The sequence below is a fragment of the Geotrypetes seraphini genome, chromosome 2 (assembly GCF_902459505.1).
Source record: "Geotrypetes seraphini chromosome 2, aGeoSer1.1, whole genome shotgun sequence".
NCBI classification, from domain to species: Eukaryota; Metazoa; Chordata; class Amphibia; order Gymnophiona; family Dermophiidae; genus Geotrypetes; species Geotrypetes seraphini.
This window is the reverse complement of record NC_047085.1, coordinates 419,570,142-419,596,510: the sequence shown is the minus strand read 5'-3', so window position 1 is coordinate 419,596,510 and position 26,369 is coordinate 419,570,142. Positions and strand designations below refer to the sequence as shown.

The 26,369-nt window shown below is 41.8% G+C and overlaps 1 protein-coding gene across 10 annotated transcripts in view; it reads right to left on the bottom strand.

Annotated features, from left to right (window-relative positions):
* The window catches only part of CALCR (calcitonin receptor), a 587,401-nt gene that overhangs the window by 4,423 nt on the left and 556,609 nt on the right, over nt 1–26,369 (bottom strand). For all 10 annotated transcript variants that reach the window (XM_033931114.1, XM_033931117.1, XM_033931112.1 and 7 more), the window contains one exon: nt 18,227–18,268. In XM_033931114.1, coding sequence (XP_033787005.1) covers nt 18,227–18,268 — 42 coding nt within the window. The remainder of the gene's footprint in view (nt 1–18,226; nt 18,269–26,369) is intronic.

Sequence of the window (26,369 nt, the reverse complement as noted above, 5' to 3'; positions counted from 1 at the left end):
CCTAGTATGCTTTTTTCAGCTTTGCGCTTGTAAGCAAATGGGGATCTGAGACTTTTCCTCCTTTGCTAAGGTCAATATAACAAGACAACAGTAAACGATATACACCAGGAGTACATTTGAGATATACTTTTTGAGTTTTATGACACAAGAAGGTATTTCTCGGTGAACTGATTATTTTTTCTATGCCTGCATATCTTTTGGGTTGGGAAAGATGATAAAGATCCCAGACATAGGAGGCGGAAAGGGGGAAGACAGATGTCAGACCATAGGAGGCAGAAAGGTGGAAGACAGATGTCAGACCATAGGAGAGGGAAAGAGAGGGAGGAGATGGTACACAGGACTGAAGGGGAAGGGGAGAGATAGGGAGGACATGGTGTACAGGGATGGGATGGGTGGAGAAGGAGAAGGAGAAGGGGAGAGTGAGGAAGGAGATGTTGCATAGGGATGGGAGGAGTGGGGAAGGGAAGAAAATGGAAGAAATGCTGTTTATGGATAGATGAGAATAGGGGAGGAGATGACACACATGGATAGTGGGGAAGAGCAGAGAGAAGGAGGAGATGGATAGATTGGAAGAGAAGACATAGAAAAGTAGATAGATTTGAGGAGGAAGCAGAAAAATGAAAGAAAGTTGAAAGAAGTTAATGCTAAAGATGGATGTAGGGCAAAAAGTGAAGGAGAGAAAAACAGCAGATGGGTAAGACAGCCCAGGAAACAGAGTTTAGAACACAGACAGTTGAATAGAAAAATAAAATCACCAGACAAAAAGGTAAGACTTTTGGTTTTTGGGCCTGCATTTTCTTAGGGTTTATCTGTACAGTATTTTGCACGTATGACCAAGGCCAGGTATTCTGGTAGGAATGAATATTGTGAAGCATTATTGGTGTCATTGCCCCAAGTAGGAAGATATTTTTTGGAAATTTGTCCAGGTTTTGGAAGGCCCCGAGTTCAGGGCCACGTCTGGAGGACCTCTGCACATGCATGGATATTGATGTGATGATATCCCATATGTGCGTGCATGAGTGTGATGTCATTGTGTCAACATTCATGCATGCACGGAGGCCCTCTAGACATGGCCCAGAGCTTGGGGAAGGAGACACAAGGTACATGTGGGGGCGGGGCTAGGGCAGAACAGGGCAGGGCTGGGGTAGAATGGGGTGGGGCAACATGTTCTCTTTTTTTCAACAGGAAATCGGATAACCCTATGGAGAAGCATCTGTGCTTCAAAAAGAAAATGATTTAAAAGTAGGATCTGTAGCAGCTTGGGCACCCAGTATAAGAGGCTTGAGAAGACTAAACTTCCCTTGTTCAAACCATGACTTTCCCTGCCTGCTTCCTTCCCTAGGCCACTCACCAGCATGCAGCAGTTTTTATTTTTTCTCCCCAGTTGCCATCTCTGCTGCCCATGGTGGTAAATATACAGCAAAGCTGCGTGGGACCGTGGCTCTGCACACTGTGGCTGCTTCCTCCAGGCCAGCCCTTCTCTTCCAAAAGAGAAAGTAATATCGTAGGAAGTTGGGCTGGCTTGGAGGAAGCAGCTACAATGTCCAGAGAGCTGTGGTCTTCAAGGCTTTGCTATATAATTAATACTATGAGCCCAGCAGAGATGGTAATGCGAGGGAGAGTATAGAAACTCCCATATGCTGTCAGGTGGCTTGGGGAGTAGCGGAGGGAGAGACAGAAGCAGCACCAGGGATGCAGAGAGAAAGAGAGAGGCAAGAGCAATGCTAGGTGGAGGACAGAAACACTCCAGTGGAGCAATGCTGAATGGTGAGGGAGAAAGAGAGAGAGAGAAAGAGATGCTTTAGTGAGGCAATGCTGGATGGGGTACGGAGAGACAAATGCTGGACGGAATGGAGTAGAGAGAGAGAGAGAGACAGGGGCAATACTGTATGGGTGGATAGAAAAAGATGGGGCAATGCTGGTGGAGAAGAGAGAGAGAGAAACAGGCAATGTTAGATAGGGAAGGGAGAGAGACATGGCCAATGCTGAAGGGGAAAGAGAGAAAAGAGAGCGAGACACACACAGGAAAAGCTGAATGCCAGGGACAGAGAGAAACAGACAGAAAGGGGCAATGCTGGATGGTGGGATGGGTGGAGAGACACAAGAGAGGAGATGCATGAAGGTTAGGAGAAAGAGAGAGAGAAACATGAGAGAAGATGGTGAATAGAAGGGGAGACAGACAGACAGACACACACATGCTGGATGGTGGTGGTGGTGAAGCTTTCTGAGTGGGAGATTATCTTCTATGGCAGCTCAGCCTCCGATGCTCAAAAGGATTCTTGGGGGCTTCTACTAATGGCGGTAGCAGTTATCAAGAACCCTATGCAAATGCATTATAAGGAGCTCATTAGTATTAGAATGAGCACTCCTTGTAATGCACAGAAGGGAAAGCCCACCTCTTTTGGGGCAAAATTTTCCAGCAGGTTTGGAGTTGCTGGTAGCTTTTTGTGCTTATCTTGTATGAGTGTATGTCCCGTACATATGGGACATACACCACAACAGCTGCATTCGTTTTTAGGCTAAGAAACAACCCCCCCCCAAAAAAAATAAAAAACCCAACAAACCCCAAAACAAAACTCCGTACAGTGAAAGATTAGAGGAACTGGGTCTTTCTCCCTCGAACAGAGATTGAGAGGGGACATGATTGAAATATTCAAGGTACTGAAGGGAATAGACTTAGTAGATAAGGACAGGTTGTCCACACTCTCCAAGGTAGGAAGAACGAGAGGGCACTCTCTAAAATTGAAAGGGGATAGATTCCGTACAAACGTAAGGAAGTTCTTCTTCACCCAAAGAGTGGTAGAAAACTGGGACGCTCTTCTGGAGGCTGTTATAGGGGAAAACACCCTCCAGGGATTCATGACAAAGTTAGACAAGTTCCTGCTGAACTGGAACGTACGCAGGTAAGGCTAATCTCAGTTAGGGCACTGGTCTTTGACCTAGGGGCCGCAGCGTGAGCGGACTGATGGGCACGATGGACCACTGGTCTGACCCAGCAGTGGCAATTCTTATGTTCTTATGTTCTCTGGAGCTTCTACGATTGGGAACTGTACTGGACCTGAGCTGTGGCGACTACTTAGCTTTTGTGTGCAGGCATCAGGCACTATTCCTCCCCCTTTACCAGCTATTTTCTGGGCATGCCCCAGAAACCCCAAATCATTCCCAAACTGATAGTTTTTACCAGTCTGCCGAAGCTTTGTGCATTCTGCCCTGAGAGTCATAAGAATGCAGTCCAGAGAAATGGATTACCTCAACAAGGTCTGCAATAGTATTAAATTCATTTCAAAACTTTAAATCCGTGGAGGGCCATTTTCGATAGTGCATCCAAGTCTGACTTTGGACGTCCTTGTTAAATGTCTGCATAATGCCACATATGCATACAAACAATGCCTTTTCTAAAATCACTATTTATACACATATCAAGATCTGCATGTGCAAATCTGCTTTTTACATGTGTGAATGGCACCTGGTGGGTTTTTAAAAAAAAATTATTTATTCATTTTAAAACCTTCAGTAAGTGTAACATTACATAAAAACATTTTACACTTTAACATCACTTAATATTCTATCAAAATATAATTCATATCAAATATTTATATCCCTCCCCCCCAGTATACCCAACAATTTGGAAGCGGAACTCTGGCGGGAGTTGGCAGGTCCGCCTTTAATCTCTTCGCATTTCCTCCCACGAATGCTGTTTCGAGCTTGGTTTGCCAAGTTGAAGTCATCTTATATCACAACTCTCCTTCCTCTTCAATTTTCACCGTTAAAAAAAGGAAATCGCAATTTAACTATATACCCGAAGGACACCCGGAGCTGAGGAACGAAGCGATTACGCGTCCATCATGGTGAGCTGCCAAGACATGCCCCCCCCCCCCAACCTGGTGTTTCTTAAATACAGTATATTTCAAAAACTCTTCAGAATCAGCATACACTTTAAGAGACTTCAACTATTCCGTAAGCATCTGAAAACTTGGCTGTTCTCTAAAATGTAATTTTTCATTCCCTCTCTGATATACTAAGCCCTCTAACCTCTCTTCATACTTTTTCTATAATTCCATTGGAGTTCCGTTCTTTCCCAATTCCTGTAAACCGTGCCGAGCTCTACGTTGTGGAGATGATGCGGTATATAAACCCAAGGTTTAGTTTAGTTTAGGTATATTATTTACATAGATAAACTTGTATTCTGAAAGGGACTCGTTCACATCAGCCTCAAATATCGTAAATTTATGCGTTAAACTAATGGGGTCAGAGCAGGTTTTACCAAGCAGTGCAAAATGTTACAATTACATAGTTAATTGTGTGAAACATTATACCCAGCTGTATTTTATTTCCCATTGCCAAAGAATATGGAGCATTTCCAAGCATGTTTAAACCTGATTACTGAATCCTAATGAAAATAGTCTATTCAGACACATATATTTTAAAGCCGTAAAGTGTGAAATTAGAAGTCTTCTAAAAACAAATGTGGTTGACGTCATTGTATTCCGGTGCAACGGACAGAACCACGCTTGAAGTGCTTCAGAACAGTTTGTGCTATAGTGAGCTTAAAACAAGGGGAACAGTGAAAATTAAGGACTCCACGATTTATGATTTATTTTTCTACAGTTTTCTTCTTTACAACTATCTACGCTTTACATCTGTTCGGGCAGGTGATAATATATGGTTGCTTTTCTAATGATCTGCTCATTTTCTTGGCATCCTTCCAGGACTAGCAGCTAGAATCTGTAGTAAGAACTGTAGCATCAGGGCTCATAAAAGAACATTTCTTTGCATAGAAGTTAGAATTTTGCTGTATTTCATATATTCCCAGTTTCATGAGAACTAGGGATGGACAGCTATTTGAAGGGAATGGCATTTGCCAATAATAATGTGCACTACTGAGAAATGCACACCTAAAGGGGAATTCTTTATAGGTCTACTTTCTATCTTGCTGCACTGTATGCCTGGAACAGACTAAGTTGGTATGTCAAGCTCTGTCTCTGGCAGTGTTCAAATCTAGACTAAAAACTTACTTTTTTGAGGTTGCTTTTAACTCCTAACTCCCACTCACTTGTAGAGTACCCATATCTGGTTTTATCATTCCTTCTGTGAGAAATTCTCCAACCCCTATATGTCCTGTTTGTCTGTTTTAATTAGATTATAAGCTCTATTGAGCAGGGATTGTCTCTTACATGTTTAACGGAAAGCACTGCATAGATCTAGCAGTGCTATAGAAATGATAAGTAGTACCATGTTTCCCCGAAAATAAGCCCTACCCCTGAAAATAAACTCTAGTCATAGGCAGCCATGCATCCCCCCTGCCGCCGCCACGTAGCCAAACCACTGAACCCCCGCTGACCCTCCAATTTTCCCTCTGAAATGATCCCCACCGAATGTGACCATAAATACCTTGCTGCAGAGGGCTGGGTTGGGCCCATGTGCCTAAGGCCCCGCCCACAGGAGGGGCCCAAGACTACTGGGCCAATTCCGTTTGGCCCAGGTGCTCAGGCCCCACCTGTGGGCGGGATTTGAAGCACCTGGGCCAATCAGGCCCTAAGGCCCGCCATTCTGAGGATGGCGGGCCGGCCGGCCGGGCTTGGGACCCGTCCGTCCGATCAACTTTTTTCAGGTACGGAGGGGGGTGTCGAGGGGTTGGCGGGTGGAGGGAGGTTTTCGGCAGGCCGAATGGGGGCTCGAGGGGGGCAGTTGTGGGGGGGCTGCGTCAGGGCAGGAGGGCCTGGGATCCCTCCTGCCCGGATCGTTTTGGCGGGGTGGGCAGTCACCGGGCCAGGAGGGCTTGGGCTCCCTCCTGGCCCGATTGGATCAGCGATCATTTCGGCGGGGTGGGCAGTCGCCAGGCCAGGAGGGCTTGGGCTCCCTCTTGGTCAGATTGTTGCAGGGGTGGGGTGGATTTTGTAACAGGTGTTGTTTTTGACAAACACCAGTTACAGAATCCGGCTTTTAGGCGAAGGACTGGCCCCTCCTTTGCCTAAAAGCCCTTGTTTTGGGCGTTTGGGACTTAGGCTTTTATTAGGTTGATTATATGGTGTTAGTGTAGACGTAGTGGTGGTCTGGGTGTTTAAACAGCTGAACGTAGAGGCAGGCCATTATAAAAAAAAACCTCCTTTTGGATGTTTTTTTTTTTATAATGAACATTTTCCCTGCTTCTACTTTCAACGTTTAGGGCCTTAGGCCAAAAGGGGACTTAGATGTTTTTTTAAATTATGCCCCTCCACGCTTTTTAGTGTGCGCTAAATTGTAGCGCACGCTAAACACACGCTAAATGCTAATGAATGCATGTTATCCTATGGACGCGTTAGCTAAAACGCTTAGCGCGCCTTTGTAAAGGAGGGCCTGAGTTTCTGGCGGTATAAAAGTTTTTAAATAAATAAGACAAACTAAATTTTCTGGTGATAGAGAAAAAGTATCACAAATAAACCAAATGTTTCAACGTTAAGTTTGACAAGACAATATCTCAAGGATATTTGTGAGAAAATTAAATTGGAACATGTAAACAGAAAAACCAGATTAGCGTATCAAAGAGATTGGGGCAGAAATTCCAACCTTGATTGGAGATGCTTAAAGACACCAATGGAATGATATTGAATGATCCAGAAAGCATTTAAAAAAGATAGATAGAATATACAGAAAATTTATACAAAAAAGGCAATGAGGATAACATTGGGGAAATTGAACTGGAAACTGATGCCAATGAAGAACCAGATATTTGAAAAGAAGTCATAGCAGCAATTAAAAACTTTATCCAAAAAAGTCACGTGGTATTAATGATATTCCAATTTAATTAATCAAAGGCTCAGAAGGTGCTATCATGGCAACAGATTTGGAAGGAAAAAACTTGGCCAACCAATTGGAGAAATTCACTGTTTATACCAGCAAAATAATGCTGAACATAATACAATGAAGGCTTATATTTGGGTGCCAGGAATGTGCCAGAAACCCAAGATACCAAAAAACTATTCAAAATATTAAAAGACCTAACGGACACCAAACCCTACACGATAACCAACAACAACCCAACCCCCTCTGCCACCCTTCTAGCAGACCATTTCAAGAACAAAATCACTAACGCCAGAGCCACCCCCAACTTTACCCCATCCCACCTAAACGAAATCACAACCCAACCCACGGATAAAGAATCTACTACAGCGGACAGAACATGGTCTCAATTCCCCAACATACAATGGTCCGAATTCAATAAACTCTACAAAAAATACAGCCACGCCTCCTGTGACCTCAACCACTGTCCAGCATATCTCCTTACCACCTCCAGTATAAAATTCCGTACTCTACTTCTGCAATGGATACAAACAACACTCAAAGATGGCTTTTTCCCTACTGACTTCAGCGAAATTATCATCACCCCAATTCAAAAAGACCCAAAAGGACCAACAGACCAACCATCCAACTTCAGACCCATTGCCTCTATACCGCTATATGTCAAAATTACAGAAGGCCTAGTAGCCAAACTCCTCACAAACTATCTAGATGACCATAACCTACTCCACCCCATGCAATCAGGATTCAGAACTAACTTCAGCACAGAGACACTCCTGGGCTCCCTTATGGACACAGCCAGACAACACCTCAGCACAGGAAAAAAAATGCTTCTCATACAACTGGACCTAACTGCAGCATTCGACCTAGTTGATCATAACATCCTTCTCCAAATCTTGGATGCAATAGGTATCTCAGATACAGTATATTCTTGGTTTGAAGGCTTCCTAAAATCCAGAACCTACAGAGTAAAATCAAACAAAGAAAAATCAGATCCTTGGTCAAACCCTTGCGGCGTACCACAGGGATCCCCATTATCCCCTACTCTCTTCAACCTATACACTGCCTCTCTCGGGGCATACCTGGATAACATAGGCATTACCACCTATAGTTATGCGGATGACATCACCATCATCATACCATATGATCAGCCAAAGACCACCATGACAAACATAATACACCAAACAATAGAAACAGTTACAACCTGGATGAAAGAACACAAACTAAAACTCAACCCAGATAAAACCAAATTCATCCTCCTCGAAAATGACAAAGTCCCAACCATAACCAATTTAGAACTTAACTCAATCAACTACCCAATCCAAACCACCATAAAACTACTAGGAGTGACAATAGACAGATGCTGCACTATGCAACTGCAAATAAATAAAACCATACAGAAATCCTTTGCAATAATGAGAAACCTGAGACAAGTCCGGAAATTCTTTGAAAGATCACAATTCCAGCTCATAGTGCAATCCCTAATCCTAGGATTGCTAGACTACTGCAACATCCTCTACCTCCCCTGCCCTGCCACGATGACCAAGCAACTACAAACAATCCAAAATACTGCTCTGAGACTCATCTACTCACTGAGGAAACATGATCATATCACAGAAGCCTACATCAACTCACACTGGCTACCAATCCAAGAAAGAATACTATTTAAATTCTACTGCATGATATTCAAAACCCTAAATGGAAATAGCCCAGCCTACCTAAACAATCGCCTCATCCAAGCAACCTCAACCAGACATAGAAAAACGCACTCCCCTTTCACACCTCCCCCGATCAAGGAAGTAAAACGGTCAAAACAATACGACGGCCTCCTAGCCACTCAAGCTGCAAGAATGGATAACCAAATCTCCAACCTACTGTTAACCACCCCAGACTACAAGATTTTCAGAAAACAAATAAAAACTATACTCTTCAAGAAAGCCCTGAAACAGTCCTAACCACACCCACTCTTAAAACCTCTTACTCTTAACAACACTTTTACCTATCAAATGCTCTCTAAAACCCATAATCTCACCATATTCTTACCTCCTAAAGACCTCCAATTCCCTTTGGTAACTCTTTATCCAATGTTTATTACCTTAAAAAATTCAATGTCATCGCTTATTCAACTCCTTTTAATTTGTATGTAATTCCTGTTTTTTTTAGTTGGAATGTAATCCGCCTTGAACCGCAAGGTAATGGCGGAATAGAAATCACTAATGTAATGTAATGTAATGTAATGTGCCTGCTGAAACCAGATATAATTCCTGGCATCCAATTTGGGTGCACATCCCTGGTATTCTGTAACACTGTACGCAAATGTTAGGAATACCTTCGTTAGAAAGATTTAAAATCTCCCTGAAGAGTTTTCTTTTCAGAGATGCCTTTGAGATTGGATATACTTAGATAACGTCTCCCAATTTTCATGCCCCACAAGTCACAATATTGCAATTTTGCAACTCATAACTCAAGCCTCAATCTGGTAACTTTTAACCCTTTACCCTATTATTTTTATCCCTTTTTGTTCTTCTTTTCTGTATGAATTTGTAGTTCTACCCCTACTTCCCTGAGCTTCAAATAAGTTAAAGTTGATATCTGTTTTTATATATTCTTTTTCCCCAATTCTATTATGTAATTGCTTAGAAATTTTTATACGCGTTGTATAAAATTTTTAATAATAACAACCTTGGTAACTCCTGTGCCTCTGGGACTTGAGGTCATGGCTTCTCTAGCAACTGTTGAATGTGTCAGAACATGGTGACACTAGTGGGCTTTGCTGTAGTGACACATAGCAGGGATTGGCATACTACAGTAAAAAAACAACTCGATGAAAGAAATGAACAGTGGTGGAGAGCAGGAATGAGGCAACATATGTGGTATACAGTGCTACTCCTACTCTCCAGCTGTAGTGCTCCAAATTCACATCCCCAGCTGCCTCATAGTACCAACTCCCCCCTCCCCCGCACAGGCGGCACAATATCTTCCCCCCCTCTCTCAAACCCCTTTCCCGGTTTACTTCCACTTGCTTTTCAGAAGTCGCCAGGTGGTGGCAGCAATTTCATTCGCTGCCTGCCGCTGGCTGCAGTCTTCCCTCTACCATGTCCTACCCCTGAGGAAACAGGAAGTTATTTCAGAGAGAATGAAAATAGTGGGGGGATGGGGGGGGGAAGGGATTAAGACATAAGAAAGAGAGGGGATGAATAACCGGGAAGGAGCTGGGGTGAATGAGAGGATGAGAGAATGAGGACAGGGGAGGAGAGAGGGGGATAGATGCAGAATACAGGGAAGAGAGAAAGGGGAGAGTTAGTGAAAGACTGGAGAATGAGGTTGTGGAAGAAGAGAGAGAGAGAGATGTGTAGTAGGGGACTGGGGTGAGGGAAAGAGATGAAAAGCTGGATAGTGCCGAAGTGGTCGGAGAAAATATTCAGCAGCACCATCCACTTAGGGCTGGATTCTGTAACTGGCATCGATATCGGTGTCCACCTTAAAAACAGCCTCCAATCGTGTGTCAATCACACATCGGCACCGATCTCAGAATCGTGTCTACATGAAAGAGTGGGCCAAACTTTCCTCAGACCGATGCCAGAGACTGGTAGATGGATACAAGAAGCGTCTTATTGCATTTATTTCAGCCAAAGGGGATAACACTAGCTATTAGGCTGTCGGGTGTCCTAATTTATTCCTCAGCTAGAATACACATTTTTGGGGACATCTTTTGTTTCATGAGTAAATTTATGTTGTTTACCTGCAATTACATCACTTTCTTTTCCAGAGATAATTAAAAAAAAGATTTGACATTGATATGTGAACATTTCTTAAGAAAGAACTGAATATTTCATGGGGTGTCCTAATTTTTCCACATGACTGTATGTGCTAGAATTCTATACATTTATAGAAACAGAGAAACATGATGGCAGATAAAGGCCAAATGGCCCATCCAGTCTGCCCATCCGCAGTAACTATTATTGCTTCCTCTCTCTAAGAGATCCCAAGTGACTATCGCAGGCTTTCTTGAATTCAGACAGTCTTTGTCTCCATCACCTTTATCGGGAAACTATTCCACACAACTACCACCCTTTCTGTGAAAAAGTATTTCCTTAGATTACTCCTGAGACTATCGCCTCTTAACTTCATCCTATGCCCTCTTATTCCAGAGTTGCTTGGTTATTGTATACTCTTATGAAATGGAGTTTACAATAACCAAGCAACTCTGTTGGGACTTTTATTGGCAGACCTTGTTTTTATGGACTTTTTTTTTTTTTTCAATAAATGTAACTGATTTTTGGATTAGACATCTCGCTTGCCTGCCTTGTTGCACTGTTTTATGTTAAGGCAAGCTTTCTCCTTTTGTTCTTTATAGTGTACAAACACAGCAGTGGCCACATAAGAATTGCCATTGCTGGGTCAGACCACTGGTCCATCATATCCAGCAGTCCGCTCATGCGGCGACCCTTAGGTCAAAGACCAGTGCCCTATTTGAGTCTAGCCTTACATGCGTACTTTCTGGTTCAGCAGGGTGTTTTCCCATTCATTGTTTTTAAACTGCTGTGAAACAGGGTCACCAGGACATTCCCCCACCTCTCTCCGGCTGCCACCCCCACCACTTACTGCTTCTCCAGACCAGCAGCAGCAGTGCCCAAACAGGGTAAAGCCATGATGGGGGCTGCACTCTTCATACATGCAGGTGCTGACCGCCCTGGAACAAGAGGGTGATGTCAGAGAAGGTGCGACCAGCAGCTACGGTACACCGTCAAAAGAATGCCGGACTGTGGCATGCAGACAATCCCACAGCGACATTTGCACGCTGCCACTTCCGCCGCGGTGAGGGTGTGTGTGTGGGGGATCTCCTCCCCCCACTACATTTACAGGTCCTCGTGCTCCGTTTTCGCTGTTCGGGAGTTTTCAGTGTAAAGGTCATAGCCTGAAACTGAGTGGAAGCAGGTTCAGGACAAATGTCAGGAAGTTCTGTTTCACACAGCGAATGGTGGGTGCTTGGAATGCACTCCCGGAGGAGGTTGTGGCAGAGGTTGTGTACTGGGATTCAAGCGCAAGTTGGATGCACACCTTCTTGCATATCATATTGAGGGATATGGTAAAGTCAGGTCTCCAAAAAGGAGTACCTAAATGGGCCGCCGCGTGTGCGGAGCACCGGACTGGCGTTTCTTATGTTCTTATGTTAGTAGGGGGGTTCCATCCCCCCACCCCCAATGGGAGCATGAGGACTTGTAAATGTAGTCGGGGGGGGGGGGGAAAAGGGGTTCCCCCCACCCCTCACAGTGCTAATGGAAAGACTTAAAAGCAGAAGTGGCAGCACGCATATGTCTTGTGTGTAAATGTCGCAGCGGGATTGTCGGCACGCCAAAGTCTGGCGCGCTTTTGAATGGTCATCGCAGCTACGTGTATGCAGAGTGCAGCCCCATGATGGCTTTACCTTGTTTTGCTGCTGCTGCTGCTGCACTTGGTCTGGAGATGCAGTAGCAATGGTGGAGGGAGGTGGGGGAAGGTCGTGGTGACCCCAAGCTTAAAAACAAAAGTTGAATGGCCATGTAGCTGCTGCAGTACTTTTTGCTAGCCCTATTACACATTCGTGGGGTGCTCATGACACACTAATGTGTTGTGAACTCACTGGCTGAGAACCGCTGTTCTAAAGGCAAAGTACAGCAACTTATACCTAGATGGCCAAGTCTTCATTTTAAACAAATCTTTGTGATTTTTATATCTTTATTTCTCATATGCTTATACATATTTCATGGTTTTGTTTGTGCATACTGTATGTACACAGGACTGTTTTACTTCCACAAATTGATTGTACATAGGTGTATGTATCTACAAGTGATTAAGTTGTTTAGTTTAAAAGCAGGTTTTAGACTTAATAAATTGGCAAGTAGATGTTTAATATTGTATAAATTAAGTTGCGATTTTACTAAACTGGGATATACACATCTAAAATTGAAAAAAATGTGCATCTGGCTAGGGAAAATGCTTCTGGGTATGTCATGGGTGACCTAAAAAAAAAAATCCCATTTTCCTCATTTCAGAAGGAAAATGTGGGTCTTTGTTCACAATGACTGATGTGGACATATTTACACCTGCTACCGGAGACATCTAGGTTTCAGTAAAGTGCTCCTATACACCAGCGCCCCACCATAGGGATTAGGGACGGTATCCCTCTCCTTAATCTCCCATTGATTGATGTCCCTCTTGAAAGTGATAGTGCGATCTGTGACAGCATCAGGAAAAATGAACACTGATGGGTGTAATATTCAGCCCGCGGTAATCAGCAGCTTTTAAGCTACTGAAGGTTATAGGCAGAACTGAGCTTGAGGGTCCATGTCCGGTGGCTGGTTAGCTTGCTGGATAAACATAGGACTAATGCCCTGACTACACTCACGATTCAAGTTCCTTCCTTACTGCTCATCTGTCCTCTTTCTGTTCTTAGCATTCTTCGGTTTGCTAAACTGTAAGTTGCGCCGAGAATGGGCTGTCACCTCTATGCGTCTGTAAAATCCAGTGAGCAATGTTCCTGCTGCCAAGGGTTGTCAGTAGTCATTATACGCATACAAAGAGTTGTCTGTCGCAGAACTGTTGAGTATTAATGATCTTTTCCCTTTGTTTCCCTTTACGTACGGAATATTTGCATGTGGGGCCTGATTCTATAAACGACGCCTAAATTAAAGTTAGACGCTGTTTATAGAATTGTGCTTAGCGACGCCCAACTCAAGTTAGGTGCCAGTATATTAAGCCAGGGTTATCCTGACCTAATTTACTGGCTCTACTTCCCCAGCTACCAAGGTGCCGTCAAAACCTACTCCAGCCTCTCCTGATCTGTTTTCTCACATACAGGATACAGATCATAGAAGTTTGTCCCTACTGCTGGAGCTGCTAATTAAGTGCCACTTCTGAACTTCATAAACAAAGTTATAGCTGATGATCTGTCAAGTAGTATGTTTCTATTTAATAATCCTTTGTATCTGTCTCATACATTTTCTAACTCCATCCCTGGTTTGTGTCTCTATCACCTTCAGTGGGAAGGCATTCCAGGCATCCACCACCACCTTCTCTGTGAAAAAGTACTTTCTGACGTTATTCCTAAGTCGGTCCCCCTGAAATCTAAATTCATGTCCTCTAGTTCTACCACCTACCCTCCTCTGGAAAAAGGTTTATTTGTATATTAATACCTCTCCAATATTTGAATGTTTATATCATATCACCCCTATTTCTCCTTTCATCCAGAATATACATGTTCAGGTCATCAAGTCTTTCTTTATACATAAGAACATAGGAATTATCAAACTGGGGGCAGTAAGAAGGTCCATCAAGCCCAGTATCCTGTTTCCAACAGTGGCCAACCCAGGTCCCAAGTTCCACATCTTGTGGCGCACACCCTATATCAGTGTTGTTGCTTTTCTCTGAACTGTTTCCAATTTTTTTTTGTCCTTAGCAAGATTTGGCCTCCAAAACTGGGGGCCTTATATCAACAACTTGTACAGGGGCATCAACATCTCCTTTCTTCTGCTGGTTATACCCCTCTTAATGCAACTCAGCATTCTGGCCGTGACCACAAGAATGAGTATCACATTTGGTTGTTTAGTCACCTAAACATTTGAAATGCATGTAAATCACCCGTATAAACATTTGTATCAACGTGCATGCAAATGATAAAGATTGCAGAAGCCTTAGTGGAGAGAAACAAATGATGTCTCTCAATTCCTCATAGTTCACTAGACAAGCTGAAGAGAAATTTCTAAGTAGGAAAGGTCCAACAGCTCTGGCTGCTAGTACAACTATGACATTCCAGTTTTATGCGAAGGATTTCTGTAATCAGATAATTATTCTGCTAGCTGCCAATCTCCCCCCCCCCCATGCTATTTACCAGTCTCCCATATTGACATAAGCTCTAGCTACAGAAATAAACAGCAAATAGCAGCATCAGCCTACTGCAACTAACACACTTAAATGAATTTCTAAGACATTATACCTTGCTGAGATAACTGAAGTCATGGTCACAGATTCTTTGACGTATTGGGCCTACAAGTTCACAGCCTAGGTAGACCTGGTCAAAGCCACCCATCGTTTCTGACCTGCCCAGCACATGGAATGCTCCGTGAATGCACATTCTTAATGACAGTGGTCATTGTGAATTCATAACATTCATGACTAATATCAGATTTGGTAGAAAATCTGATGTTTCTAAAGGCAAAGCTTCCTCAATTTCTAAGCCACTGGGAGGAGGACTGAATGCACAGTTCCACTAAAACAACGCATGCTCAACATTTTTACTCAGGAGAGTCTTCACAGTACACTTAGGAATGTGTTTGTTTGAACAGCACAAACCCAGATGAAGCCAAAGTGGCAAAATGGGTTCCCGTCGGTTCACACACAGTTTGGAGAGAGCAGGGAATGATATGATTAAGATAATTTTTTTAATCATTTTATGCTATGAATCTAGTTAACATCTGAGTAGGCATATACAGTACTACCTCGAAATTCATGGGGGTTCCATTCCAGGAACCCCCACGAATTTCAAAAAAACGCAAAACGGTTTTTCAGCTGATCGAAGGCAGGAGAGGGCAGATGGGGTGCCGGCGGGTGCTTAAATTGTACCTATGAAGCCAGGCACATTTTTTGACCGCCTCTTCCTGGTACTAAAGTCATGGTTACACCAAACAGGAGCTGCTCTGATACGCCAGATAGTGTGTCAAAGCAGCTCCTGATTGGTGTAACCATGACTTTAGTACCAGGAAGAGGTGGTCGGAAAATACCACATATTACTGAGTCTGCGATTTGCGAACCACGATCTTACGGGGTTTTACTGTAATTGAAGATTGCTAGCATTTTATGACTATAGGGAGTGCTGCACCCAATGGAATTTTTTTATATGATGGAGTGCTAGAAGAGCCCAAGCCATTACTTTGAATTTCTCTGCTTATATTGTGTGCCAATGGTATAAATTTACAAGACATATCATTTGGATATAAGTGTTTGTATTGCCAAAGGTTTTTTCACTTTTTATTAAAACATTTTTTTCCTGAATGGGATCACATATTGAGAAGTAAAAAATTTAGAAAATGTACAGTATATATTTGAAAATTCTTGAACGTTTTTTAGGATCAATGAAAGATATCACAATCCATTGATAGCTAATAGACAGTTAACTAGTCTATGGTTTGGATTTCTGAGATCCTTTTTCCTTCAGTTTTGAACATACCACTACTAACTCCTTTACTAATGCATAGTACGGGTTTTAGCGCCGGGAGCAGCGGTAACTGTTCCGATGCTCATAGAATTCCTATGAGCATTGGAGCAATTACTACCGCTGCTGGCACTAAAACCCATGCTACGCATTAGTAAAGGAGGTGGTAAATGTATGTGAATGTGAATGTGCATTTTCATAGAACTAAGCATTTTTTGAGGTACCATATGTAAAAGTACCACAGAGTTGTTAGATTATTACCCTGTTTAATTTATTTATTTATTCAATTTTCTTTACCATTCTCCCAAGGAAGCTCAGAACAGTTTACATGAATTTAGTCAGGTACTTAAGCATTTTTAAAAAAAATAATATTATTTATTGAAAATTTTTAAAACATACAAATTTTTAAAACATAACCCAGTACAAACCAAACAATTGTTACATGACTCTTTGAAACAAGGCCAACAAAGTGCAAGAAAATTTTTTCTTGTCTGTCCCAGTGGGCTTACAATTCAATATATGAGGGTCATTTCATAAATAATGCATAGCTTGGCAACATTGGGGAGTGGATGATGCAATTGCAATAAACCTTGTTTCACTTTCACTTCAGTGCTTGAAGCAGCAGGAAGTGTGCTTAGGAGCTCTGTAGTGTACATAGTGTGGCTGTGACAAGTGAGGGAAATGGAGGCTGCAGGTGTCTTGGGTACTGTGTCTGTTGACGAGCAGAGGTCGTACATTAAGACTGAAACTCTACGTGGCAAAAACCTGTCAGAAATCCACAGTGCGTTACGTGAAGTTTGTTGTGAGTTAACAGTGGACCGTAGTATAGTTTCTCAGCGGGCAACTCATTTTCGGAGTTGCCGTGTGAGCATAGATGATGATTCAAGACCAGAAAGGCCGAAATCAACATCACAGACAAAGTTCCATGTGGAAGAAGTGTCACAGCAGTGTATTATCGTGATTTTTTGCAAAAATTGCACAGAAAAAATGCACAAAACCCGACCTCAGTTGCTCTTGGCTGGGCCATTCATTCTTCACGACAACGCTCGCCCGCACATAGGGAATGTCGTCACTGAAAAACTACGCAAATACGGCTGGGAGGTGTTACCTCATTCTCCCTACAGTCCAGATATGAGTCCACCAGACTTCGACCTTTTTCCAAAGTTGAAACAACTTATGCATGGACATCATTTTGCATCTCTGGAAGAGCTATTTTCCACCGTTACCTGAGCCATTCAGCAACTGAACAAAAACGGTGTCTTGGATGGAATTATGAAGCTTCCCAGACATTGGGACTCAGTCATTGCAAAGCAGAGAGACTATATTGAAGGATTGTAAAAAAATACTTGGAAAAAACCCCAACCATGTAAATTTAAGAAAATAATGTGCATTATTTATGAAATGACCCTCGTACCTCAGGCAGTGGAGGGATTAAGTGACTTACCCATGGTCACAAGGAGCAGTGTGGATTTGAACCCACAACCTCAGGGTGCTGAGGCTGTAGCTTTAACCACTGTGCCACCTGTTAAGCTGAGACCCTGGTTTGTGTTCCCTATTTTAACCAATCTTTGTGCCACCTTGGATGATAAACATTTAAAGCAGGGGTTCTCAATCCAGTCCTCATGACACACCAACCAGTCAGATTTTCAGGATACCCATAAAGAATATGCATGAGATAAATTTGCATGCACTATGCCTACTGTATGCAAATCTATCTTATGCATATTCATTGTTGACATCCTGAAAATCTGACCGGCAGGTTATAGCCCGAGGACTGAGTTGAGAACCCCTGCTGTAAATGTTTATCATCCAAGGTGGCATAAAAATTGTTTATAATAGGGAACTCAAACAAGGGTCACAGTTTAACAGGGTAATAATCCAACAAGTGTGCTATTCTGCAAGCCCCAATTTATGAACTCAGAGTTCAGTATTAATACTTACTTGTACACTGCTTAGACTTCGAGAAATGAATATGCAGTTATCAGACAGCTTTGGTCCATAACAGTGATTCTTAAACCTGTCCTGGATGACCCCCAGCCAGTCAGGTTTTCAAGAAATCCCTAATGAATATGCATGAGGCAGAAAGGCATGCAAATCTGCTTCATGCATATTCATTAGGGATATCTTGAAAACCCGAATGGCTGGGGGTCATGCAGGACAGGTTTAAGAACCACTGGTCTATAACATACTGCATAATTAATTATTAGGACAAATTAAACTGAATATGATTTATTTTGTCTAATTTAAACATGTACTTACCTCTCCATTGAAGAAGCAGAATATAGTTGCAACAAGTAAACCCTAAAAAATTAAAACAAATAAAAAATATCAGATTTTTTCACAAGTATTTCAGATGATGATTTTTTTTTCAATTTTATTACTAAAATTTGTCCTTTCGGTAGTGCTACTAGAACTGCACATATATACTGTACATATATCTTTTTAATAAATTTCTATTCTTCTGCCATACTAGTTCCTGATTCTTCTTTCTCCGTCCTGGTTTCCTGAAACCTGGACATCTTTTGTTTATTGTTTATCCAGGTTCAGGCATGAGGGACTACAAACAGGTCAGACTTTCAGAATACCCTAATGAATTTGCATGAGAGAAAATTATTACCTACACTGCATGCAAATTTCTCTCATGTATATTCGTTAGGGGTAGCCTGAAAATCTGACCTGTTTGCAACCCTTGAGGACTGAACTTGGACAAGCCTGATATAGTGCATCTGAAAGTCTGTCCTTACAATCACTGCATTCTTATAAGTTCAAAAACTTTATTTTTACCTCACATATAAAGTATACTCACAGGTAACAATGATCAGAATACATGAGTAATCAGTGAACACAAACATTTAAGTTAAGAGCTTTGCAAATGCTTATCAACTCCGCTGCAAGATTAATCACAGGGGTTCCTAGAAGTACCCATATAACTCCTGTGTTGAAGAAACTACACTGGTTACCTATGCAATAAAGAGTGCAGTTTAAGATTATTGCGATTATACATCAGACATTGTATCATGCTTCCCCAAAGATCTTACAAGAATTATTTGAGATCTATAAACCGAGAAGAGAGCTTAGCGATGTAAATGGGATGAAATTAAGTTTGGAGGGTAGAATGTTGACTATGCATGCTAGGATCGGAAAATTGAGAGCCATGGAATAGAGGGTGAAATACTCACGTGGATTAAAAATTGGCTAGCGGATAGGAAACAGAGGGTGGGGGTAAATGGACAATACTCAGACTGGAAGAACGTCACCAGTGGGGTGCCGCAGGGCTCGGTACTTGGACCCGTGCTCTTCAACATATTCATAAATGACTTGGAAATGGGTACGACGAGTGAATTGATTAAATTTGCGGGCGATACGAAGTTATTCAGAGTAGTGAAGATGCAGGAGGATTGTGAAGATCTGCAATGCGACATAACCATGTTCGAGAAATGGGCAGCAACATGGCAAATGAGGTTCAACGTGGATAAGTGTAAAGTAATGCATGTCGGTATCAAAAATCCCATTCATGAATACAAGATGTTCGTGACAGTACTTGTAGAGGCTCCCCAGGAAAGAGACTTGGGAGTACTGATCGATGAAGCCGTCTGCACAATGTGCGGCGGCAGCAAAAAGGGCGAACAGAATACTAGGAATGATTAAGAAGGGAATCACAAACAGATCGGAGAAAGTTAGCATGCCGCTGTACCGGGCCATGGTACGTCCTCACCTGGAATACTGCGTCCAGCACTGGTAACCGTACATGAAGAAGGACATGGTACTAGTCGAAAGGGTCCAGAGAAGAGCGACTAAGATGGTTAAGGGGCTGGAGGAGTTGCCATACAGTGAAAGATTAGAGAAACTGGGCCTTTTCTCCCTCGAACAGAGGAGATTGAGAGGGGACATGATCGAAATATTCAAGGTACTGAAGGGAATAGACTTAGTAGATAAGGACAGGTTGTTCACCCTCTCCAAGGTAGGGAGAACGAGAGGGTAAAAAATATGATCATGTCACTCCCTTTCTGATTAAATCTCATTGGCTCCCCATTAATCATCGTATTACTTATAAAATCTTATTATTAACATTCAAAACTCTTGACACTAATGAGCCCCAATTCATAAATAAAGTACTTATTCCATATAGTACCTCACGTTCTCTACGATCAACCAACCATAAACTCTTAACGATTCCCTCCTTAAAAGTTATTGGAACCCGCCGACAAGATATGTTCTCTGTATCAGCACCGCAACTTTGGAATTCATTACCATTACAGTTAAGAGATGAAAATAACTTAAGCGATTTTAAAAAGAATTTAAAATGCTTTTTATTCAAGGATGCCTTTAACTTATAAATTACTTCTGAGCTCTTCCTCGTTCTCTTTCTTCTTCTTTTCCTAATTCTTTCTTTTTTATGTTGATATCTTTTTCATTATTGTATAAATTTATTAGCTCATTATATATTTGTTATGTAAATTCTCCCATTTTTTTTTAAATTGTATTTATTGTATAAATTGCTAGTTTTATAATATCTTATGTTATTTCCTATTTTAGTATTATGTTTAATTATATGTCCCTTTTATATATTGTAATTCGCTTAGAAACAATTTAAATTAAGCTATTAATCAAATATAAATAAAACTTGAAACTCTAAAGTTAAAAGGGGATAGATTCCGTACATATGTAAGGAAGTTCTTCCTCACCCAAAGAGAATTGAGAACTGAAATGCTCTTCCAGAGTCTGTTATAAGGAAAAACACCCTCCAGGGATTCAAGACAAGGTTGGACAAGTTCCTGCTGAACCAGAACGAACGCAGGTAGGGCTGGTCTCGGTTAGGGCACAGGTCATTGACCTGGGGGCTGCTGCGTGAGCGGACTGCTGGGCGCAATGGACCACTGGTCTGATCCAGCAGCAGCAATTCTTATGTTCTTATCTGTGGTTGGCATAGAACTATGGAATGCCTTGCCTGGTATCCTGCGGTTCTGTGTGGGGTGGATGAATTTTAAGAAAATGCTGAAAACTCAGTTATATGCCAATGCCTTCTTATGCTAAGGTATATTTCAGTTGATAACTGCCTTTTAGAACTCTTTTAATAGCAATGTTTGATTTAAAGTTTGATTGTATTTCTGAATTCATTGATTTGTGCTCTAGTCCTGTTTACAACAGGGATGATTAATGATGTTGTTTAGACATGTCTATGTTATATGTGGTAATCACAGGAAAACAAGATTTTATATATGTGATATGGAAACTGCATAGTTATATGCGGTATATATATTTTAAAATAAATTTTACAAGGATTTTACCTTATAAAGATCCTATCATAAAGAAATTCCTTTTCTCCCCTCACCCCCATCCCTTCCCCTTTCTCTCCTATAGAGGACAGTTATCAAATCTTCCCTTTATGTGTGGAGATACCTCTATTCATTCTTTTTTTCTATAAAGTTTTTGGGCCCAAAATTTAAGGACACAGTTCTCCTCTTCCTTTCTGCCCTATTCACTTCATATACATATAGATAAAACATAAAATGTTCACCAGAAATGAATATTTAATTGATCACCATGTTTTCAGAAATGAAAAAATCCTTTGTATTGCTAAAACTGTCACAATGGTTAATAACTGCTCCTAAACCTCAGTATCATTTCCTATTGTACTTTACATGTATCAGTTTCTGGATCTTTTCCCAAATCTGTTGCCAAAAGAGCTGTACAAATTCTTGACTTGGGCAGGGGGGTGTAGCCTTTCCCCCTTGCCTGCTATGCATTTTAGAAAATATTTGCACATCACCGTTTTATCCAAGGAAAAGCTGCATTCAAATTATATAAAACTAAGTTTATCTTCTAGTGTGCTTAATTTTAGGTCTATCTATCTACCAGAAGCTATCAGGAAAGAGACATACACCACATTCAGAAAAAACCTGAAGACTCACCTCTTTGACAATTAACTGTCTTAGTTTCTGTATAGAACCCCCTACTTATAAGTCCCTCCTCTTGCTTCACCATGCCCCCTTCCCCTACTACTACTCACAAATGGAAGATTCGATTCGATTAGATATCTATCTACCCCAGACAATTTTATGAGCCATTTTTTTTCATGTAAAAAAATATTGTAAGTGCAGTAAAGATTTCATAATATGACCCCTCTAATAGTGAAAGCATGCTATCAGGAATAAAACCATGCACACATTCAGTTTGGTTTTTTTTCTGTATCACTTATTTAAGTGACATTTTAATGTGCACATTACATTTTTTAGTACATGCAATCTAAACGTCTCTTTTAGCATGGGTTTTATTGCATCAAGCTCTAATTGTTTTCTTTATGTTTTTTTAAACACCTATTACTCTTTTTTTTTTTTATGGATCTTCTTTGTCAGATTTGCTCTCGCCATGCTCTCATTTCAGATGAAGGAATTTTAATACTCAAGAAATAACTTTTGGCGCATGAACGTATGACTGGATTTTTCTTTGTTTAAAGAAAAGAGTGAGGCAAGGAATGAGGTTTATAAGTAATCTATCCTATGTTAGAACTCCCAACCCCCCACTCTCTGCTATTTATTGGCATTCTCCCTTCCTTCCCCTTTCTAGTGGCATTACCACCCACCCACCCACCTGGGGACTATAGAACTGTGAAAGGGCTATTAAGGGCAGGTTGGGCCTTACCATGAACCTGTATCAGAGGAGGTTTCGTGAGGCGACCTCTGGGAGGGAAGAAAGGCCCTGCACCATAGCCTAAAAACTTAGAGACTTGGCTTATAAGTGGCTGGAGCCGGAAGGCAAGACAATTGACTGGATAATGTAAGAAATACAACTGTAGAACAGTTCTTGTTTGCTGTTCCTAGAGACGTGCGAGGGTGGCTGATAAAACAAGAGGTACACTCAGTGGAGGAGGCTACCCAATGTGTATACTGTATTATGAGGCCTAGATGGTTCCCCTAACTCAGGGGTCTGCAACCTTTAAGACATAAAGAGCCACTTGGACCCGTTTTCGAAAAGAAAAAAAAACTTGGAGCCGCAAAACCATTATAAAACAAATCTAACACTGCATATATTGTTTCTTATCTTAATGCTATATACAGGATCACTAAATTGAAAATAAAATCATTTTTCCTACCTTTGCTATTTGGTGATTTCATGAGTCTCTGGTTGCACTTTCTTCTTCTGACTGTGCATCCAATCTTTCTTCCTTTCTTTCAGCCTCCTGTATGTTTCCTCTCCTCCAGACCTCATTCTCTCCCCCAACTTTTTCTTTCTGTCTCCCTGTTCCCCCTTCTTTCTGTCTCCGTGCCGTCCCCCAAGCCACTCGGTTTGCTGCCACCGCAATCGGGGAACAGCCCCCAAGCCACCGCCGTCCCAAGCTTTCCCTGCAGAAGTGTTGCGCTGACCAGCATTCCGCTCCCTGACGTCAATTCTGACGTAGGAGAGGAAGTTCCGGGCCAACAAGGCATTTCTCCTCATTCCATCCAGCCTGAGCCCCATCTCTCCTTGATCCAGCATTTCCCTTCTGTGTCTGTCAGAATTACCATTCCACCTATTTTCCAGCATCACCCTTCTTTGTGTCCATCTCACCTATATCCCTATCTCACCACTTTTTCAGAATCTTCATTTGTCTCTGTCCTTATCTTTACGCCATGTTCACCATTTGCCCTTTCAATGTCTTTATTTCCCCCCACACACTTTTTCAGCATTACTTCTATGTCTCTATTTCACCTCCTCTTCATGTCCCCTCTGTATCTCTATCCTTATTCAGTAGGTCCTGCTTACCCTTTCTCTTCTTTGTGTCACTATCTCCATTTTCAGCTTTCCCCCCCTTTTCCTTTGTTACTGCACCCTGTAGCTAGAATCTTTCCACCCTCCCTCCACTCCGGCCCAGCCCAGCATGAAATATTTCCTTTTGTTTCCCTCCCTTCTCTCTTTCTCTCTCTCTTCTGCTCCCTCACCCACGAGTCCTGCATCTGGCCCTCTCCCTTCTACCTGCACCTGGCAAAACCCCCCTGCTCCGCGGCTCTCTTCAGCAACTCGTCAGCAGCAGTGATCAAGACAAGCTGCCGACATCGAGGCCTTCCCTGTACGAGTCCCGCCTTTGTGGAAAAAGGAAGTTGAAACAAGCGGGACTCGCAGAGGGTAGGCCCCGACGTCAGAAGTTTGTGGCGATCGCTGCTGCTGAGTTGCCGAAGAGAGCCGCGGAGCAGGGGATGTGGCCGGAAGCAGGTAGAAGGGAGAGGGAGATAGGAAGGCTGTAGATCTCCGGAGCATATTGAGGGCCTCAAAATAGTACCTGGCAGACCGCATGTGACCCCCCGGGCCGCGAGTTTGAGACCACTGGTTTAAAGGTTGCATGAATGTGGCCATCCTTCCCAAATTACTTTATGAGTTAGTCTTGGGTAGGGATTGGTCTCACTTTACCTAGAACATCAAGGGCTGTTGGGGAGCTGTAGCCACTCGCTCACAAAGGGGGAGGTGTTCGGGGAATTCTAGGGAGATGTAATTGATGGGGAAGTAAGTTAAATCAGGAGGGGGAAAAAGAAAAAGTGTGCCCAAGCCAAAGAATGGGTGAGGGTAGAGAGGGTATGCCTTGTTTTTTGGTCGAGGTGATGGAGAAATTCCCCTCCTTTGCGGTACAGCAAAGGAATAACCCCACATTAAAGCAAACCTATGAACAGGCTGAGGGGGGGGGGGCCTTCTATTGGAGTACCCCCATTAAATATAAGATCAAGGGATCCTAAATCAAGAGACAATGGATCCCATAGATGAGACAGTCAAAAAGCAGTTAGTGATACGCCAAGATTTCCTGGCTCTAGTGGTGAGGTTAGTTCATCATCACCCTTTAGCCAGACACAAAGGGTTACATACAGCACTGAATCCCTGTTACTCGAGCTAATGTCCAAGATAAGAAATTAAATTATCAGAGGCAAACAATTTGATATCTCTGCAAATTAAACAAACTAGGAGTTCAAGGCATGGTGCTATAATGGTTTTCATAGCTCTTGAGAAATATGAACAACTGAAGTTAGGAAGGAACACAAGGGATCCTAACCATGCAAAGCCAATTACGGTGCCCCAGAAGGATCACCAATATCACCTGTGCTATTCAACATCTACCTAAGAGCACTGGGAAATAACCTACTTTCCTATGCTGGAAAATAACCTACATCTCCTTTGCTGACAATATCTTCATTCTCTATATAGCACCCTAAATTACCTGAAAACCACTATCAATGTCCTAAGTATATGGACGATGAAAAACTTCCTCACACTAAACAAATCTAAAACAAAAATATTATGGTTCGGAGATTATACCTCTCTACCAAGCACAGAACTAGAACTATTCACAGGTGAGAAGCTAAAGATAGAAAATTCCTCCAAAGTACTGGGAGTTACACTTGATTCAAATCTAATGTGCAACATACATATCACTCACTAGTGATAAAATTTTTCTTTAAGATGAGACAACTAAGGGAAATTAGGCCAGTTCTAACAGAGATCAGCTTCAGGACAGTAGCACAATCTGTCCTAATACCCCACCTGGACTACTACAACTCACTATACGGTGGCATTACAGAAAAAAGAATGCAAGACACTCCAACTACTACAAAACATGGCCGCAAGACTAATTCTCAAAAAGAATCCAAGTTTTATTAAAAATTTGATAAAACGGTTATATAATTTCTAAGCGATTTACATTAAAATAAATGATACATACAAAGAAGACATATAAACAATACTTATGTTAACACTAACTTACAAGAAACACAATGAAAAAAAGGAGGAGAATTACAATTTTTAAAAGCAAAGAGACAGTCAAGGTAAACATTAAGGGAGGGAAGGGTTTTTAGCCTTATAAGGCTAGTTTCTGGTATTTTAGAGAGTCTATCTATCACTGTTAATGGATAATATCAACCATTTCAGAACCTAATTCTGAAAAGCATCATTAAATAGAAAAGTTTTAAGAACAATTTTAAATTTATCTAACTGTTTTTCTTCTCTTACAAAAGACAGAAGACGATTCCAAATTTGTGGGGCTGTTATAGAGAAAATCTCCGCTCTTCTGATATATATGATTTTCAATGATGGAATTGTTAAAAGATTTTGTTCCGCTGATCTAAGTGTTCTTGAAGGAGCATAAGGCAACAGCAGTCTGTCAAGAAAAATAGGTTGTTGTGATTGCTGGATTTTAAATGTCAGAAGCGCTAGTTTATAAGTTATCCTAAGCAGAATCGGCAGTCAGTGGGCGTTTTTCAAGAGGGGTGTAATGTGTTCAAACTTTTTTGAGTTAGTAATAACTTTTATAGCTGTATTCTGAAGAGGGCAAGCCCACTATTTAGAACAATTGCATTGACTACCAGTGAACAAGAGAATCTAATTAAAAATAGCCTGCATGGTCCATAAAGTGATCTATGCAGAAAACTCGGAGGGACTTACA